Source organism: Suillus subalutaceus, assembly GCF_016647625.1.
Source record: "Suillus subalutaceus strain FC151 chromosome Unknown DFJ58scaffold_5, whole genome shotgun sequence".
In the NCBI taxonomy this organism is placed as follows: Eukaryota; Fungi; Basidiomycota; class Agaricomycetes; order Boletales; family Suillaceae; genus Suillus; species Suillus subalutaceus.
Genome location: NW_024540254.1, coordinates 636,566 through 656,193, shown reverse-complemented (window position 1 = coordinate 656,193; position 19,628 = coordinate 636,566). Strand labels below are relative to the sequence as shown.

At 49.6% G+C, this 19,628-nt stretch overlaps 3 protein-coding genes across 3 annotated transcripts; 2 read left to right on the top strand and 1 right to left on the bottom strand.

Annotated features, from left to right (window-relative positions):
- Nucleotides 1-57: 57 nt before the first annotated feature.
- Nucleotides 58-3,339, bottom strand: DFJ58DRAFT_369378 (uncharacterized protein). Its single transcript, XM_041380077.1, has 6 exons — nt 3,172-3,339; nt 2,067-3,114; nt 1,943-2,013; nt 1,234-1,886; nt 1,040-1,175; nt 58-987 (listed from the first exon to the last, which is right to left on the bottom strand). The coding sequence occupies exons 2-6, from the start codon at nt 3,110-3,112 to the stop codon at nt 212-214; spliced, it is 2,682 nt and encodes an 893-aa protein (XP_041250053.1). The 5' UTR covers nt 3,113-3,114; nt 3,172-3,339; the 3' UTR covers nt 58-211.
- A 1,208-nt stretch (nt 3,340-4,547) lies between these two features.
- Nucleotides 4,548-14,499, top strand: DFJ58DRAFT_903656 (uncharacterized protein; the record flags this gene model as incomplete). Its single annotated transcript, XM_041394874.1, has 33 exons — nt 4,548-4,858; nt 4,918-5,064; nt 5,118-6,269; nt 6,320-6,487; nt 6,539-6,748; nt 6,801-6,878; nt 6,937-7,286; nt 7,339-7,459; nt 7,509-7,761; nt 7,811-8,010; nt 8,061-8,350; nt 8,406-8,475; nt 8,526-8,792; nt 8,841-9,050; nt 9,100-9,138; nt 9,189-9,428; nt 9,482-9,499; nt 9,549-9,693; nt 9,744-10,005; nt 10,056-10,094; nt 10,146-10,202; nt 10,252-10,468; nt 10,517-10,879; nt 10,928-11,014; nt 11,071-11,284; nt 11,336-11,431; nt 11,484-11,599; nt 11,654-11,836; nt 11,896-12,109; nt 12,159-12,439; nt 12,492-13,149; nt 13,197-14,137; nt 14,173-14,499. The coding sequence occupies exons 1-33, from the start codon at nt 4,649-4,651 to the stop codon at nt 14,497-14,499; spliced, it is 8,223 nt and encodes a 2,740-aa protein (XP_041250052.1). The 5' UTR covers nt 4,548-4,648.
- A 371-nt stretch (nt 14,500-14,870) lies between these two features.
- Nucleotides 14,871-18,346, top strand: DFJ58DRAFT_741556 (uncharacterized protein). Its single transcript, XM_041387149.1, has 9 exons — nt 14,871-15,211; nt 15,263-15,315; nt 15,366-15,488; nt 15,537-15,783; nt 15,842-15,966; nt 16,018-16,204; nt 16,259-16,320; nt 16,372-16,428; nt 16,479-18,346. Exons 1-9 carry the CDS (start codon nt 14,968-14,970, stop codon nt 18,141-18,143), a joined length of 2,763 nt encoding a protein of 920 aa, XP_041250051.1. The 5' UTR covers nt 14,871-14,967; the 3' UTR covers nt 18,144-18,346.
- The last annotated feature ends 1,282 nt before the right edge of the window (nt 18,347-19,628 follow it).

The window sequence follows — 19,628 nt, the reverse complement described above, 5'->3', positions numbered from 1 at the left end:
AATCGTGAGAGGCACATCTCGAGAGCGAATAACGGGTAACCGACAATAGGAGCATAACCCAGCTCATGATCCAATGTAATAGTGTGTCGTGGTCCAAGGCAAACAGACAAACAAAACGAAACAAGGAGATGAAATTGAGCAGCGAAATCAAAAAGGAGGCATTTGAATTGAGGCGCGTGGTGGGGGCGAGGAACGTTCTGAGCAACGTTACTCAAGACGACGACGACGACAGATGCGTGTGATGCTGGTCCAGATCCAGGCTTGCAAGCGTGCCATTGAGATCGTGGATGGGATCGTGTTCCTGCACATCGTATTGACTCGAGCGTCCTTGTGATGATGTCTGACTGGAGTTCGGCCGAGAGATTGGTTCTTGGCGCGTCATGCAACGCCCACCCTCAAACGCCTTGGCAGAGCCATCCAGGAACGGAACATATCGTTGGGACCCACTTGGCGTACGTACAGGGGGAACGGGTCTCTCATTGGAATTGGCAGTCGCAGCCTTGAACTCCATGATGCTGTCATAGCGCGACGCGTGGTTCATGGAATGGGGCAGCAGATCGTAGCTGTCTGAACCTCTCCGCGTGTACATATTCGGGTCCGGGGAGAAAGGAGAGAACGAGGACGTGAGATGTGATCTATGGTGTTCCACAGAACTCATGTTTGATGGTGGGCGTGGTCCGGACCCCCCTGGATACACATCGTACGGCAGTTGACTATCAGAGAGTGGCTGGTTCATGATGAGCGATCTTAGTTTTTCCTCAGAATATCCACTGCTTTTCGCAGCCTCGACGTAATTGCAGTTCGATCCATCACTTCCACCGCCCGTTTGACCTTGGCCTGATAGACCAAGCCTTTGCAAGAGTTGAATCGCCTGTTCTGGCGTCATCTGACTCTGAGGAGCCTGCTGCGCAGATGTCACCTGAGCATGGAACTGAGCCTGAAGTGCGGCGGCCTGGGCTGCCTGCGCAGCAGCTTGCGCAGCTTTATCTACAATATCACTATTAATCAGTTGGACGTGTCACAACACACGACGACGCACATTGACTTCTACCCCAGCTCAACCGAATTCTACTCCCCCCGATAGGAAAGCCCTGCATCTTCTCGATAGCCCGTTCTGCATCAGCCTTCCGCACGAACTGAACAAAGCCACAATGTTTGCCGACGGGCACCTTCACCTGTACAGATACCGCTACATTAGCGTCCCACCAACAACGCAAAAGCGAAGCTTCTCACGTAGTGAATCTCGCCGAACGGAGTAAAGAACGTCCGCAAGGTCTCTTCAGAAATCAAAGGCGACAACCCACCGACGAAAACAGTCGTGTTATAGGGGTCGGTAGAAGTGAGCTGCTCGCCATTTGGTCCAATGAGATTGCCAAGGATAGCACGCGCTTGGGCGTGGTGTTTCCACGACTCTTCGGAGACGATGTACCGCGGTGCCGCGGAATGATCTTGTGAGTCATGCACCGAACCAGAGGGAACGATGCCTTTGGTGTTATTATTGGAGCCACCGTTGGCATACTGGTGGGCGAGGGCAAGGACATTGGCGGAGAGACCAAGCATCTCATCCGACGACATCGAAGACAAGGCTCCTGAAGACGCGGTTGTACTGACCTCAGATCCAAGGGAAGGTATAGAGCTCGAGCCGCTTAACGTTGAGCTGGAAGCGGAGGGACCGACGGGTACGCTGGCCAACGAAGATGAAGTTCCAGCGCTCGTCGAGGCTGCCATAGGTGCAGAGACGCTCCTTGGCTGACCACCGAGCGGGAGGGCTACAGTCACTGGGTTTGGCCGCTGATCAGAAGTAGGGGAACCAGGAAACTGAATTTGGGGAAGATCTGTCGGCATAGGAGGCGGCTTGAATTTGGCCGTGGCAGGAGATATTCGCACTGGAAAAAGAATCACGTTGTTAACTTGCCCGAAGTAGGATACGAAGATGACTGACTTGGGCGTGAAAGGCAGTACAGGCCATGCATCTCAATCAATGCACGCTGTTGGTCCGTTTCCTCGGTAAATCTGTGTGCGAAGGGGATTATGAGTTTGTTCGTCTCGTTGCACGACAGACTCACCGTACAAAGCCATACCCTCGCGATATGCCAGTTACAGGATCGAGCATGATCTTGGCACTCTTGCAACTCAAGAACGGTCGAATGAACTTGGGCTCACGATCATTCCGTAGGCCAAGAACAGGGTTCCGAAACACGGCCACGAGATCTGAATTGGATGTTTCTGGCGCAAGATCACCAACAAATATGCTGTACTCTTTCGGGAACTGCGGTTGTGCCGTAGGAACAATTACACCAGCTGTTTGGAAAGAAGGCGCAATTGGACCGGTAGGAACAGAAGAAGCCCAGTTAAGGACAAAGGGCTTGTTTGAGTTTGGCATCGTGACTGGCTGCGCACTCCCGCCGTTCACTTGATTGAGAACAGCAGAAGCGATAGCTGGTGAGGGGAACGTGAGATAGCAGTAACCAGAGTTATTGGTTGGTTGAGGGGCGGCGGCTTCTGGGCCGGCGTTTGGAACTTTGACGGTGACTGGGTCCCAACCCATCAGAGCACAAACCTGTTTTGCGTATTCTTCGTCCATCCAGGGTTCGAGTTCGCCCCACCAGAGAGTAGAACGTAGTACGTTTGGGCCGGAGTTGGAGTTGGCGGGCAGAGAGAGATCGCTGGACGGTGCGAACGATTGAAGCTGGCGATGGAGATACCCTTCACGCTCAGCGTCGGAGGGGGCGTTGTAGTAATTGGTATTTATAGAGAGAGCGGCGGGCGAGCTGCTGTGGGGGACGGGAGGAGGACGGTGGTGGTTAGAAGATGAGAGGTGTTGGGTAGATGTGTGTCTATTTGGAGCGACTTGAAATGCTTCTGGGATTATTCCAATACTGTTGTATTCCTTGTCTGGCTGAATACCAATAGAGCGGGGTATTAATGCCGAACTGCTCGTGTTGGGAAGATAGACACCTAATCCGTTGGGCATGCGTCGATCTCCTGGCACAGGATGAGTGGGAGAGTTGGAAGGGTGGTGGTTGGACATGTGGTGGTCGATTTCTGCGGCTGAACGAGAGTATGCCACACCAGGAGGATAGCTAAAGTCGTGAAAGTCAAGACGAGACATATCTGGACGTTAATCGGGAGGTAAGTTAAGTCTGAAACAACAAACAGGAAATCGCGCACAATTACGACGAGAGGGAGATCAAAGGATGAAAGTTGGAAACTGTGAACTGTGGACAAAAGGTGGATAGCAGGGCAGGTGCGCTCTGAAAAAATGTAAAAGAAAAAGCGAGTAAAAAACGACTGCAAGAGAGCAATAGAAATAGAAAATAAGACTGATTGATAGCGATGCAATGCAAGACGAAATGCAACAAAGATTGTTTTAGTGTCTTGTAAGATAGATGGCAGCTGGGAGTGCGTCGAGCACGTCGATGAGAATAGAGAAATCGGACGTACTAGAAGTCTCGTGGCAGAGTAAGGATTGTACTAGTAGTAGCTGTCTGATCAACTTGGGCCAGTATAATGGTAGAGCGGAGTACAATTTAGTGTTTTGAGACTCATTTTCGCTGATGATCGTGGACCTTAGACCGATCGTATCTTGGGTCGAGCACACCAGATGCCCATTATTCGACTCATCCGTGCATGGCTCCAAGGATCGTACGTACCTGCAGCCTACTCTTTCAAGTTGTTTTACATCTCATCAAGTCGTCAGTAGCAGTGATGGCATCTTGCTAGGCACAGCATACGTTGCGCTCACCTAATCTAGGCAACAATGGCCACCTCGAACAATGAAAAATGTTCAAGAAAAACGTTAGTCCGGCCCCTCTTTACCTTTCTGTGAAGCTGATTCAGTCTGTCTTTCGGAAGTTAATGTGGGTCCATATTTATGCTTTCGTGGCGGTGTTCCTGATAGGCGCCCAAAGTCCCTCGATTACTAGTGGATCAACAAGCGTGTTCTCCTGATATGTACCCTCGTTTTTTCTGGACCCTTGTGCCCTCATGATGTTACCTTACAGTGCACTTCCTGTCCATTTACATAGGAAGAACTCAATGGGATTGTGTTCTGCATCTGATCCCACAACTGCTTTAGTTCGGACTCTTTATCTCTGGCGAATCATGGCTTTTCGTCGAATCGCTACTAGGCCGCCACTTGTGGAGAGTCTGGTTGGAAAATGCTGTCGCATCCTATCTACAGCACTACAAATGGCGACTCTTGCACCATGTCATTCGTAACTTAGGTTTCGCAACTCACAGTTATAGTGCATTGCTGTGTCGCCAAGATTTGGGGCAATCAGCTTCGGCGCCAGATCATACTTAGATGAGTCTCGGGTACTACTTGTACCGTATCACCGCGGTGGTACCTCGTGTCTCGTTCAGTGACCTGTCTCACCGAGGAAATTTACCCTACCGCAACAGCCTAGACTATGTTCTGAATATTCATAGACTTAGTACGTACTAAACTCTGCATGACAAGTTGCCTGTGAATCCATGCGGCATTATGGCATACAATGTAATGATACATGATTTTCATTCCTGAGCCTTACGTAATCCCACCGGAACTTTTGGTCGCACTGCAACGAGTGGGTAGCAATTTCAAAACACAGCTCACACCAAACAAAAACTGCTTTAACTTAGTACTGGCGGTGGGCATATTCAAGCCATGCCTATCCGCCGTCTATCTGTTTCAGCAGAGCATGGAAATCCAGCTCAGAGCTCAAATAGAGCCCATAGAAGCAACGACTCTCACCATATTCTCACAGGAAACGGCGGGCCAATCCATCCACCTTCCATAGCTTACTCGGGCGCGTCTACTACTCCGCAACAGAAGATGGTAGTACAAGCCCTCATAAACACCAGAATAAAGAATAAAGTAGGTACTCATCTACCTGGACTATTCGATCAACTCTGACTTGTCATATTACGCAAAAGCTACCCATCCATTCTGGCCTTTCTTTGGATATTGTCGAGTCGGATCCTGCGACGCAGAGAGCAGTATGCGCGTTGGTGGAGATCGCGCACGACTCGTTAGACATAATAGCTTGGTCGCTAAGCGAACTGCTCGAACGACTCGCAAAGGTACTTTTACGACTTCTGGCGTGGGGTGGATGCTTATATGCGCGTTATTACAGCAAGTTGATGCAGACGGACAAATGACCACTGAAGCATTACAATCTCAACTGTTTATCTTGAAGATTTTGTCGGTATGCATGACATCGAGATGGAATCACCGACACGAACAGGACGATACGCATTCCTGTCGCGGGCCCAAACCCCAGAATGGCAGCCAGGCTCCTGGTCATGTTGAATCGCCAATGCCCTCTTCGAGTCAGCACGGCAAGAAGACTCGGCAAGCTTCCACTGAGTTCTCCTCATCTACACCACCTCCATGGACAGAGGCTTATCCTCTGGACGACAATTGTGCACGTTATATACTGAGTGTGATGGTTCTCTACCTCCGTCAGACAGCAGCGCCGGAAGCTCGACTCATGTCATCTTCAAACCTGGCCCCTGACGCGTCATTGCACGATTTCGAGTCGGTGGATTTACCGACGGAGTCATCGGCATTCGACGATTACGCGGGAAACAATGGCCCTTTACTACCTCCTCACATATCTCATGGAACGAAGCCGATCCTGAAGCTCAGGAATTCATCTGCGTCATTCCAATCAGCTGCCAGTGCAACCTCAGGGCACTGGCAGCTAGGCCGCACGTTCCAGTTCGAGAGAACTCATATGGCGCTTGTGAAATCCGCACTTGCACTGAATCTTCTTATCAGCAAGTTTGCAGGACGAATCGTTTATCACCTATCCGCGTCAAACTGGTTAGTTGTCTTCCACAGAATACGCCAAAAGATCCACGTTCTCGCCAACACAACGGAGGACAACCCCGATACAATCGATTTGCAGCTCATGACACATAGCGCGATGGACAGAACGCGACTCGTCCAAGTTCTGCATGTGCTTTCGTCTCTTCTTGTGAACATGAAACGGCAAGCTCAGACAGCGGTTGCCATCCCATTACGTATGGCAATCTGGAATTGGATTGAGATGTGCCCGCAGGAGTACAATGAGGCAGTGAGATCAAGAGGGAGACTCGAGGGCGCACCAGAGCGCGTCTTCGACCTCCTGCACTCCGCGAACGAACCCGGTCGGGAGCGTGCGCTTTGGCCGACGTTGACCGTCCTTGCTTGTCTCGCTGCTGAGCGCCTGTCGCCAGATTATCAGATCGATGTCGAGAGTCGTTCCTCAAACTTCCCTACTCACAAATCCAGCCACAGGAAGGTGAATTTGACGTGAGGTGATGTATAACCTGATCTTACTGTTTCACAAAGGATATCCGTTTCGTAGAGGACCTACTCAGGCATTCGAACACGAATTCAAAACTCTCCGATGTCTCTTTCGTGTGTGCGATTGACATGTGCAGAGCTGGATTTCGGATATCGCCCGATGGCGAAATGCCCCTCAGACATATTGCGGCAGACATCTCGCATGAAATCAAGGTGATGGTGACATTTTGTAATCCATTCTGTTCCATTGCTAACTCTTTGTAGTCGACCTTGCAGAAGTCACCCGGGCAGAAGCCATTCTGGGACTCCTTTGATGAAATCGACGTCGCCACCTATGCTGAGGCACTTGTCGCTGTATTCCGTTTCCTACCGGAAGATGAATCGATAACGTTGTTCTTGGATTGCCTGGAGCCTGAGCGGTCCGATGCAGTGAAGATTTGTGCTATCAAGGCTGCTACTACCTTGTCAATAGAGGTATGTACTAGGAATATAGCAACGCCTCTGCGTTTTCTGACCCTTTTTGTAGGCACCCCGTGTTCCTTGGCAGCAATCCTTGGAGAAACTCCAGTTCGCTATCTCACCGCGCTTGAGATGCATCTACAAGGTAAATGTGTACCCGCGATATTGCAACTGCTTGGTGTGCTAATCGCCTTGGCGTACAGACTGCTTCTATGCGGCTCAGCGAATACGACAGTAATGGGGCTATTCGTCGTGCAGCGTCTCGGCCCAAGGCCAAGCGCTTCACGTCCGAAACGCTGATCGACAAAGACCTCATGCTCCTTTCCATTCTTGCACTGTTGCGGGCATCGCCAGATTACTATATCGCTAACATCGAAGACACAGATGTGGAAGGCTGGGATTCGATCTCTTCACGAGTCCGCGACTCAGATACTGATACAGCCGTCAAAATATCGGCCGCGACGTCGCACCAGCATCTCACAGATATCTTCTTCAAGATGCCTCCGACTGACCCTTACTACAAGATGATTGAAAGGTGGATGAAAAACGCGATGTTGGTATAATGTTTTGCTGGCATTTCACGATTTGCTGACATGTATTTGTAGGCCGATGTCGTTAATGTGCATCGCAAAGAGGTTGCTGCTGACTAGGCTCGATCCTGACAGCCAGAGGCTGTGGATACATGTCGCTCATCAGCTCGTCGAATGTTACCATAGGAAGAGCGAGGTGAGTCGTCTTTCGTTCATATGACCACCTTGCAGATGTTCTTATGCAGGATAACCATGCTCATGGCATGCAATTCGACAAGGACCGTGTGCCAGCCTTCGCGATGTGTGAGATCGCCTTCTTAGTATCCCTTACATCAGTCAGCAGTGATGTCTCGCAACTTGCTGCCCAAGGTCTTCGTCTCATCGCACAAGCTGAGCGGCAACCTGGAGCTCCTGTCAACCACGGCCTTACTGAGGAAGAACGCTCGAAGCGAAACCCGATATACGAACAGCTCGGTGATCCCAGCGTCATCATCGTTGGTGCGTGTTATTCACTTTCAATTCGCCCTCGTTGTAATTTTTGTTGCAGGACGTGTCAGAGAGCAGAAACGTGTCAGAAAGCTCTTGCGTTTGGTCGCGAACTCCTCGCCCATCAACATCGCTGTTTGGGAGGAGTGCTTTTATAGATGGAGTGCGCTCTCAGAGTTTATCGGGCAGAATTCCCTGGCAGCAGCAGCAGCCTTCGACGATTCTCATTTGAGCAAGCACGAGCAGCTCATGTCTCTCGAGGTATTTTCGCCTCCGAGGTATTTGCATTTGTAGAGCTGACATTCGCACAGGATAAATTCTTCCAATGGAGAAATCTCACGTTGTTCCTAGCCGCTTTCGGTGGTGTCACCGTACAAGAAAAGCACGACCATGGTGCCCTTACTGCTGCGATCTCTCCTGAGTTTTTGCTTGATGACATGCGTTCGCTGAGAGACCCGGCAGACCTCGTTGCTATTTTCATCGAGTTCCTGACCGGTGCCCTTATTGACGACGCCGTTCGCGTTCGGGAGGTTGCACGTGAAGCTCTTGGGTCGGAACTTAGCCCTCGTCTCTTTTCAAAGCTGTTCAGACATCTTGACGAGTGGGTACATTTCCATGGCATTATTCTTGCAAGTCTGACGAAGTCATTCTGCCAGTATCACGCGGAACATTACGGCTGGAGCAGGTGTGGAGTTCAAGGATGAATACGGATTATTCTTGGATCAGGTATGAGTTCGTGACGGGCAATTGTCATCAGAGCTAATCGTTATCTATAGTTGATTTCGGTCTTGAAATCACTTGTCGAGAATGCACAAATGCCACCCGATGAAGCTCTCAGTATTGATCTCGGGTCGATCTTGCATATCCTCGTCGGATTTATCTCACGTTTCAGCGATCCAGTGTCGTACCGGATTCGGGTCAAATTTTGCGCCCTCTGCGATAGCATCTGCCACCGGACGGACACGTTGACCTTGCGTAAGGACGACCTATCGCGCAATCGTATCATTGATATCGTGATGGATTGGTTCCAGGATCCAACATTGGTACGTCCATCCAACTCTGGGTTACAGACTATCACTCAAATATCTCAGAACACCGACCCCGAAGCTATCCAATTTCAGTACGAGTTGAACTTCGCGTCTCTTCGCACAGTCGTCAAGCTCCTTGAACGCTTAAAACTCCAGCCGATCGATAATAATTCCAATGATAGCGATGATTCCGGCCACGTCGTATCACGTTTATTCATCCGATACTCCCATGGTTTGCTGAGAGCTTTGGACATATGCCAGTCCGACCCCATAGTAAGCCGTTCGTAATATCAATTTGGGAACGAGACTAATCAATTTGAAGGTGCCCGACAGTACTTCAGACGTCCCGTCTCTGCAGAAGGTAGATTTCCATGGTTTTGTTCCGGTTCTTCAGTAGTTGATATTTTTCAGAAGATGCAAGTTTCCCAGAGAGAGGCCGACATTCGTGATTTGGTCATTACAGGCCTCTCGCACCTTGTCACCTCAAACTCGGAGAACGCTCTCAAACACTGCATTGCTTCTGCATATGATAGCGATATGAGGAAGCGCACTATCTTTGTCAACGTCTTTGCTCGAGTACTTGGACAAGGCACCAAGTTCGAGGCGCAAGGAAATCCTGAATTGCAAGCACGCCGAGATCAACTGCGAGAGGTGTGTTCTCGTCCCTTCATCTTCTTCAAAGCACAGCTAACTCACATATCTAGCTTGTCAAAGGATCGGACGTAGGGTTTATCTTTCTCGTATCAAGATCAGTATTAATGACCTTTCTAGATGGTGCTTGCGATGGTAATATGCGAGTGTTGTCCTGCCAATGAGGTCGACATGATGATCTCCGTGCTAATGAATATATTCGACACGAGAGCGTCACTCGTTGCCTTGTTGAAAACAATGATTGACCGAGAAATAGCTCACACCTGTAAGTCAATCGTTAGCGCTTCAGAACTGACCACTCACAGAGCTCCACAGCAAGCGAGGCGGAACTTTTTCGAGGGAACTCGACGTGCACACGATTCCTCTCAGCATTTGCGCGGATACACGGATACAACTATTTGCGAGGTCTAATCGTCCCTCTCATCAAGACTATGACGTCTATGCCCGCAGGTCATGCATATGATCTAGACCCCGCCAAGGCTAACCGAGACAAGCTTGAACAAAATCAGAGGAATGTCGAGCTGGTTGCCCTGTCTTTCCTCGACATCATTACTTCCTCGGTCCCTGCCCTGCCACCGTGCGTGACCACACAACTATGGGTCTGCTGTCTGCTAACGTCGCTTTCAGGATGATTCGAGAAGTTTGCGCTCACCTTGCGAAATCAGTGTAAGCGGTTTTACCTTCTCGAAGCGCGAGTGATGGCTGATGAAATTTTAGTTATCAAGTTTGGCCAGAATCGAAGTTCGCTGCCCTTGGTGCATTCATATTTCTTCGGTCAGTTCATTCATCCCAGCAAGCCAAGCGGTGCTAAATTTCTGTGCAGATTCATTTCTCCCGCGATCGTCGCTCCGGAGATTGTTGATGTTACAGTGCCCAGAGATGATGGCGGGGTCATCCGCCGGGGCTTAATGGTAATAGCAAAGGTCATGCAGAACCTCGCCAACAACATGTTATTCGCGAAGGAGGCTCACATGCTTTGCTTGAACGATTTCTTGGGCGTGAACATCAAGAGCGTTACGCGTTATCTGAGTGAAGTCAATGTCAGTCCCACAACTTACTGATCATTTCAAGAGCCTTACCATTCATAGAAATTCTCCTCTACTGCTGTCGACGAGGAGTCTACCGAGTGGTTGGGCACGACAGCCGATGACACCGACACAATCGTTCTTCATCGCTTTTTGGACAAGCATGCGGACAAGATCGGCAAAGAGTTACTCAGCTACGCCAAAATCAATGCCTCTGGAGAAGAAGATGTATCAACTGCTAATGCAAAGCGTGCATGGGAGCACCTCTGTAATTTACTTGTCGAACTGCAAGAAGTTCCCGAGGTTCCTCGTTTCTCAAAACTTCCTAGGACCGAGCACCGGGAATTTATTGACCTGATGAATCGCTGTGCCCATCGCAGCATCGAGTCTGTCCAGGATATCTTCGTAGCGGCCGACGTTCCTCTTGTCAGTCTTATATATCCCTTCTTCCCATAATTGCTGACGCCGATACAGGACTTACCTGCTGTGTTTGTTCTGCGAGTTTGCCAGATCGATGTCGAAGCTCTGGACATCGAGTTGTTGATGTACCACAGCCTGAAGGTGCGCGACTTTATAAATGCTTTATTCAGGCCATGCTGAAGATATCTGCGCAATAGACATTGCTGTCACCCGCTTACGAGGACCGGAAGTTTGAAGTCGTCTTAGATTGTACCTCGTTCACTTCGACTTCTGAGATACCGGCGCAATGGCTAACCACCTGCTCGCAACTCATTCCGATTGACATCAGACTTCGTTTTTTAACTTCCTATATCTTGAACCCTAATTCGCTCACCCAGAAGTATCTGAGGCGGATGTATAACATTTCGTCAGGTGGGGACAATTTCACCCTCTTTTGACGAGCCCACGAACCTTTTTATCTAGGAACCATGCTCTCGAGTGGGGTAAGGGCCTGCTCGTCAGTTGCAGATCTCTTGCAGTATGTCCCACAAGAAAGTCTTACAGCACTGCGATATCCAAGTAAGCAAAGATATGTTTGTATAAAAGATTCTTTCTCTCATCACCTCGCCAGCCTCTCTGGAGGAGGAAGCTATCATCGGCTATACGGAAGTCACCATGAGGCAAGCCCATGAGATGCGCATGCCAGTGACCATGGAGGTTGCGGACACTCATGTCCGGGTTACTTCCGTATGTCATCACCACTTTAACTGTAGGAGGCGTCAACTAATTTGCGCATCATAGATCCGTGCAGCTGTCATCTCTCCGAACTTAAACTGCAAGTCGACGGAGATTATCTCTCTTGCTGATGTTAGCGACGTCTACAACGTATCTACTGGCCTCGATCCCTATGAATTCATCATCCGCAGAAGCAAGCAAGGTGTAACGTCCTACTTTTCCTCACCACAGCGTGATAGCATCGTCAAGGTGAGATCAAGATGGTTGTTACAAAACGTCTTCGACGATTAATTTACTCGATATTTTAGTCCATTCGTACCGCCAAAAGTCAACTGAGGGACACGCGCTATTTCCGTATGGATAGGTTCCCCAGGTTCTCCAATATCTCCGCAACGCTACTTCATGTAGGCATGCTCAACATCGACTCGGAAGATGAGGGACTTCGCGGAGCTGCCTATGACCTTTTAGGCGCTCTCTGTTCATATCTAAATTATGATAAGAACCCCATCATCGTGTCGAAAGGTGAGTAATTCCTTGAATTATCCAATGCAAGCGTTCTGATTCAACATAGCGGGAATTATACCTGGAGACATATCTACATTTGTCATTGGACTGAGTGACCGCCTAGCTGGCTTTGCACCTAAACTCACACTCGATTTCATCTCTGTCATATCCGCTGGCATGGACAAGGCCTCCGCTGCTCAACGTATCACGTGCTTGCAGTATATGAGCCCTTGGGTGAAGAACCTCGCAAATTTCTGCAATCCAACTAGTTCATTGTACGAGCACTCGGGAGCAAGGCTGCGAGACTGCATTCGTTCCATGATTGACCTCACCATCTCAGACTTAGAGGCAAGTCCAGATCGAGTCGCTACAGTGCCCCTGAGTACTAAATGGATCATAGATAAATTCCATGATACACAAACACATCTGGGTAGAAATCGGCCGTCAGGATTCGACTCTCGTCTACATAGTTCTCGAAGAGCTCATCCGTGCTGCGTCTGACGGCGGCATAGGGTCCCGAAGATGTGAGACCATCGCAAGGTCGACTGCTGCCTTATCGTCCATCAACGTCAGGGGAAGAATTTTCTCAAAGTTAAGGAAAGCTCTTGGAAAAACTTCCCTTAAACCGTCCAAGACGCTGCCAGATAACGTCCACTGGAACGAGATTGCCACCCTCGCTCGTTTCGCGCTTGTAGCGAGCAACCACTCAAAACAAGCAGCATATGATCAACTATACATCCCTGACGTCTTCCATGTCGTTACGCTCATCGCGGGCACAGGACAGACGTTAGTTCGCAAGTCACTATATGGCGTAATCATGAACTTCCTTCAGTCTGTATACCTTATGCGAGCTGAGGATGCTAGCGCACCTGAATTGCGCCTTCTGATCGACGAGTTCATCAAAGTGGAGAACCTTACACTGTTCGGTCTCACTCGCCAGTCGTGCACCAGCGAATATTGCAATTACGATCCTCCAAATGACAAAGCAATGATTGACTCTCAAGAATCTTTGACTCGTTTACTTGTCCGAGTGATGGAGGTGACGTCCGGCTCAAGAGGTGAGTTTCATGTTTGACATTGTAGATTGCTCAAAACAATGTGTTAGGCCTGCTCAATATCTGGCGCGCACGGTGGATGAGTCTAGCGACATCAACTGCTTTCCAGTTACCTGCGGCCATTCAGTCACGCGCCTTCCTCGTCCTGGGCACTCTTGCAACTTCCGATGTTGACGATGATCTAGTGTATCAAATGCTGGTGGCGTTCAAGAACGCGCTGGGACAGTCCACAGAGTCCGACACGATGGCGGTGGTCTGCATGCTGCGGTGCATTTGCAAAGTAGTACCTTCCCTAACTGAAGGTTCCCGGTATCTCTGCCAGATTTTCTGGTTGGCTGTCGCTTTGCTACAATCCAGCTACACTGCGTTTTATTCAGACGCTGCTGAGCTCATGCGTGCGACAGTCGAGACGCTGGAAAAGCACGGTGCCTTTGAAGGCAGTTCGATACCCAATGTACTACTGGACGGTCGGGTTTCACTGGAAGACACTGTCTGCCAACTTGATCACTTGCTCTGCCTTTCTTTCGACTCCAGTTTTTCCTTCACACTCGCTGCCATTATCTTCAAGGGTGTCCGTCACAATCACCTCAGATCCTCTGCCGAGCTCGTTCTGCGGAGTTTGCTGTCAGTCACCACGCGGTGTGATAGCCAAAATGAGGATGGCTCCGCTTCAGGCCTGTGTCCAGATGCGCTTGGCTACTTCATCGCCTTGCTCCCCTTCTGCACGACACACGAGGCTTACGTACAACTCCTACAAGACTGTAAGGGAGAAGAGTTTTTACCAGCACCTAACTCCTCTCGCTCTCGTCTCGTTCCTCGCGTTTCCGTCGAACTGCTGTCTCTGACGGACAGCACATCCGCACTTCTCACCGTCTCGTTTGCGAGCACGTTGTTGACTACTGCACAAGGTGACGATGCCGAGACCGAAATCTTGTATAACTTGCTGGCAGATATCGGGGTTACACACCCCGAATCAGTTTCAATTATGCAAGTCCTAATTCTTGATCAATTTTCTCGTACTGATAGTTCTTTGAAAGCTATGACATCCTGCAGGACAGGATCAAAGATGCTTTCGCCAATTCTTCGAATGCTGCAATCATTAGAGCTGTGACGAGCATCTTCCGCAATGCACAAGATTCACTGCGCCTGGGATCGATACACTCGATGTCTGTATCCACGCTCAGCACAGTGGATGAAGGCAATCCAGCGCAAAGCCTGAAGCAGAAATTGGAAGAGTTGGGTATGGACGGCCTCACAACAAGCTTCCAGTTCTTGGCTCCCAATCGCAGTCATTGGTCGAAGATTGCTGCTTGGATATCTGACCTGGTTCTAAAAATAGTTGGTTTGGAATAATCTTTTCAGCATACTGCGTTTTCTTCATGGGCGTCGTGTATAGAGCATATATTGTACTTCTAACTTGCATCGTTTCAGGTCTTGTCTTCCGCACATACTTATATAATTATACAATGATTGCTAGTACTATTACTGCTAATGCCATGTCATTCCACGACGTAGGGTACACATACGATTGAATATATATCATTATGATTTTGCTACCCTTGCAGCGCAGTTTTGCACCGGTCTCTTCACATTTTTGACCTCACTCTGTCGGCGTGCCCTCCAGCCTGGCAGATCACATCAATTTAAGATTCGCCCAGTAAGGTAGCATTCCCACGACATCTATAAGTCTAAATGTTGTTGCCATTCTGAGCAGTGTCACCTTGTTCATTACCCTATTACTTACTGCATACTATATATTCCCGTCTTTCCTGTTGAGCCTCACGACCACCTATTCTTTTACAACAATCGACTGGACTCGATATGCACGATGAGTCTGTTCCGGACTACTGTCCGGCTACCCCAGATACAGTGGACGCAAGCAGCCTTTACCATGCCAATAGTAACATCGACGACCTAACTCTAGCCTTAATGAATCTCTCCCAAGTATCATCCTCGGAGTTCCAGCAGAGCGCATGCTGTTGTTGTGGTAGCACCGAGTGTCAAGCGACGAAGAGTTGGCTGGACTCGAAGGAGAAGCTCGAGAAACGGTTGCATCTCAGCGCAGGTATGTCTTTGTGTCGTCTCCAATACGAGCAGTCCGTAAACTTCTACACAGAGGTTGGCTCTGCTCTACTGCAGCGGCATGAGGCATACGTCCGTCAACACGAGGTAGGTAAAGCCCCGATCACAGCATGCCTTCGTAGCTTATTTTGTATCAGGCTAATGTGCACACGCCGCGCGGTGCCTCAGCTGATCTCGCGGATGAGCCACTTCAAGACATGCATGGTGAAGTCAATTCGCCTGTGGCCCAGCTGGTGAAAGATAATGCCGTCCTGGAGAAGGTTGGAGTCTTCCTTATAATATGGGTCGTATTAACGCTTCAATTCTAGCGGCTAACGCAAGCGTTATTGAACAGTGAAGTAGCTGAGGCATCACACAATACTGCACTCCTGGAACTACAGGAAGCTCGGACGTCGGTGACGCGCCTGACTGCATACCAAGCACGTACTGTAGGGATTGAATCTCGACTAGCTGCTGCTCTCCAAGAGAATGATGACCTTCGACAAGAGCAAGACAGTGAGGCACAGAAGGCAAAGACTGCAGAAGCACATATTGCTGCTCTCAAGGATCGTACTGGTAGTCTTTTCTCATTGTCTCTGGATCAGGTTTTGCTAACCATTTTCCCGTGATACAGATAAGCTACGAGCTGAGGTTCGTCGATTGCAAGCTGATCTCGAACTTCGACGCTTGCAACGATTAGAATCGTCAGAATCTCTACTACGAGATGTCCGCTCTCGCCTAGAAGATCTTCACCACACGGTAAGGGTCATGCGCACACGTATGTAGCGAATCCCCAATGACCATCCTCAGCACACTAGCTCGGTGATAACCGAGGACTCGGAGGTTATGAAAGTGCTAGAGTCGCTAGTCTCTGACAATGAGGTCCTTAAAGCCGACAATAAGGAACTCCATAAGCTTCTTACCGAGTCAAGAGAAGACATTCAAGCGCTACAGTCACAAGTGGAGCAGAACATCAACTTCTCACCTCCAATACGAGGTCCGCATTTTATGTCAAAGTCCAATGCGCGGTAACTTACGGTGTTGTAATTAGTGGATACGCCTTCGAGACACTCACGGACGGGAAGTGGCCCATCGTCATTTATTCGAGATTCGGTACGAGAATATATACTGATTCAAATTTCTATCCATTTACAATTGACTCAGCTACTAAACTCTGTCAAACGTCCATCAAGCTCGGAGCCAAGGGTTCGTCGTGTGTTTGTAAGTGTATCTCCTTCACAAGTACAGCCGATATCTTACCGGCTCCCAAGGAGCCCCTCACGCCTGAGACCAGCCAACGTCCACTTTCCCCAGCAGAGTCAATGGTTCCCTCAGAAACGAAGTATACCAGTCTCCGCCCACAATACCCATCTTCTCACTTCAGCTCCGACGTGGAGGAGTCCGACCTGGATCATCACTCGTTGCTCACCAATCCTAATCAGTATTCCAAGGCGGTGCAGACAGACCCATGGCTAGGGTTGCATCCAATGCCGTCTCTCAACGAGCTTGTATCGTCTTTTCCTCATGATGGCCGATCGGATACGTCCTCCTTTCAGGATGGGCAACCCTCACACCTCTCTGCTCTCCTAGAACGGATAATGTCACTCCTGTTGCGCATGTCGCAGGCGGATGCGCTGACTCTGACAAACCGCTTAAAACGCCAGCATCTGCGTGGCGCGGACGTTAAGCATCTATCACGTGCAACAGTAAGCAGCATCCTCTCGGAGATCACTCAGCTGCGTGCACAGTACCGCATACTGCTGGAGGATGAGAAGGCCACGCTCATGTGCACCCGGAAGGATCTGCGTGGGCTGTTCAAGTTTTTTAAGGACGTGTTTGAGGAACTTGGGCAGCTACGTGTCACGCTGAATGATGTCATTCTAGAGCCTTCTATAGCACAGAGGGTTAGTGAGATGGCACTGGACCCTGCAAAGGCTGAAGCGATGGAGAGAGAGAGTAAGGCGTCTGGACCGGGCTCAAGTTGGATGACCCCATTCTCGAAGCTCTTCGGCTCATCATTAAGCGAGTCGAGCACTCACCCTTCTCAATCACCCCCTAGACCTGGTCGTGGAGTCATTCATCAGCCACGTCCAGTGCCAAAGCTGGGCCCGGCGCTTGCTGCATCCGCTACTATAGTCAACGTCGAATTCTCGGGGGCTGGCGTTGGCAAGTCTGTAACAAGCACATTCTCGGCTCATCCTACAAACGAAGCACATCCGTTTGGCCCGATGTCCCACGTTGATACTATTCCTCGTCCTCCTGCGTCAACCTCAAATGTACGCAGCGTCATGGGCATCTTCGCAGGTGCACCCCACCCAAATGATGCAGCGGACCCATGGGTAGTTCTTCCCCCTGCTCCTCGCCGTGTCCGTTCCACATTCTTCAAACCAGATGAGTCCTCGCAGAGCGGTACCACGACCATTGACAGATCTCTCGCGCACAAACGGAGCAATTTACACTTGTCACGCGAGATTGACGCTGACACTAGTCCAGAACATGGCGAAGCGGATGATATCCCTGGCCCCCTCCTCGAGCGTACCCTGCGTAGACGGGGTCTCTCAGACTCATCTATTCATTCAACGTACATGAACCAGGTCGAACAACGTACACATGCTGAACCCAGCACCGGCGGCGGGTCAGTATTGCAGACCCTCAGCAGGACGATGAGAAACTTCAGCTTCGCTACGAGCCAGACGGTGTCGGGCTCAGTGACATCGCCACCCCCACCTAGTTGCATGCCAGACGAAGCCAGTCCGCGGGAAGGCCATGATATACCACGCCCTCATCCTCGCAGAGTAGCTACTCCAACGCTATCGTCACTCAAGAACTTAACATCTTGGGCTACTGCCAGCGCCGCATTGGAGAATCCCCGCTCGGTGCCACGAGCAATGTACTATGGCAACGTCCGAGAGGATTCCATCATACCCCGGTCATAGGAAGATCAGAGGAGGGATATTTAAGTTGACAGTACCGACAAGCCTAATCGACATTTTTATATTGCGGAAAGTGTAATTTATCTATTAATAGGACATACATGCAGTGCTTGACTTAATCACTACACCGCCGTGATAACCCCTCCCTTACCGTTACAATATTATTGTGTCATATCAAGTATTAAAGTTCTTTTGCATGCAATGGGACTATAATTTGGCATTCGATATAAGGGCGCTTGAGAATAATGATACATGCGAAGGTCAGAGAATGCAAACGGAAGCGTGATTCAAGTGTGTTCGGAGATACCCGCCATCGATGGCAAGGGTCTTGCAGACAAGTATTGAGTGAATATAACAAACCGGGTAATGGCACGATCAACGTACCGTCCAAATCATGATGCATACTGGTTGCAAGCCAGCAACAAAGCAGCGTGTACGAAATCTTCGTCACGCCCAACCTCACCTACCAGAATCCGCGACTTATCGAGTTCACCAGAGCTACCAGCTAAGATTATCAATCATTAGCTAGAAAGATTAACAAAACCTCGACTGGCTTGTCATTTCAGAAGGGAAAATCCCAGGTGCGATATTCGCTCTGACCTGGAAAGCTTTCCTCCTGAATTTCTTGCGCAAGTAAAGTACTCAAGTGGATGGCGGCCGCCCTCGAGACATTGTAGTACTTTGATAGCGCTGCGCGGTACGGAGTGATACCGGAACCCAAGGTGACGTTGATGACAGAGTCAGGATATTGTGACTTGTTAAGAGAAGTTGCATCAAGGAGCAAAAACGCGGTATATACAGTCGTGAAGAAACAGCTGATGACGTCGGACAGTACGTGTGTAGCGCACGGGAGCAGTAGCACTTGGACTCATCAGCATCGTCCTTGTTCCTCCTCTCAGAGAGCAGTGCGGCAGGCCGGTCCACCGTCTGATGAGAAGTCAAGGGCGAGGATCTCAACTGTGGGTAGTAAGAGAAGTTTGAGAACTGGGATACAGGTGAGAGAACAATCGCTTCATGCGAGGAATCGTAAGTTTGGGAAAAGAGGTACTTACTTTTGAGCACATACAAGAAGGGATAGATATGCATTGCCATCCTGACGTGGTTGGGATAGAATCTGTACGCGGGAAGCGAGGACCAACGGACGGAATGTATCAGGATGGAGCGTTGAAGGTCTAGATGAGATAATAAGAGGCCATAAGTTTCTCAGATGAGAATAAAGAACATTCAATGCTAAATCTCGAAATGCACGGCAGGTGAGTGCAAGTCGGAAGGTGGAACGTCGATCTTGAGTTTCCGGTGATGGTATGAGATCAGGCAGTAAATGTGAGCAGAAACGTTGTCGTCTATCGTTGAATACAAAATAAAAAATCACTTCCAGGATCTCACCTACGCAAAGACACTGGTGCATGTCGAGAGCGGAGCAGATGTCCTCGATTTAGATCAGCATCAAAGTAACTTTGCAAAGTGCGGGGAAGTGTCCGAATAAGG

Excerpts from the sequence above, each read along its gene's own strand:
- DFJ58DRAFT_369378 (XM_041380077.1), bottom strand. The coding sequence starts at position 3,112 with ATGTCTCGTCTTGACTTTCACGACTTTAGCTATCCTCCTGGTGTGGCA. Across the intron at positions 2,014-2,066 it reads CGAGGGTATGGCTTTGTACG|ATTTACCGAGGAAACGGACC; the intron begins GTGAGTCTGTCG and ends CTTCGCACACAG. Across the intron at positions 1,887-1,942 it reads GTACTGCCTTTCACGCCCAA|TGCGAATATCTCCTGCCACG; the intron begins GTCAGTCATCTT and ends TTCTTTTTCCAG.
- DFJ58DRAFT_741556 (XM_041387149.1), top strand. The coding sequence starts at position 14,968 with ATGCACGATGAGTCTGTTCCGGACTACTGTCCGGCTACCCCAGATACA. Across the intron at positions 15,967-16,017 it reads TAGAAGATCTTCACCACACG|CACACTAGCTCGGTGATAAC; the intron begins GTAAGGGTCATG and ends GACCATCCTCAG. Across the intron at positions 16,205-16,258 it reads CTTCTCACCTCCAATACGAG|TGGATACGCCTTCGAGACAC; the intron begins GTCCGCATTTTA and ends TGTTGTAATTAG.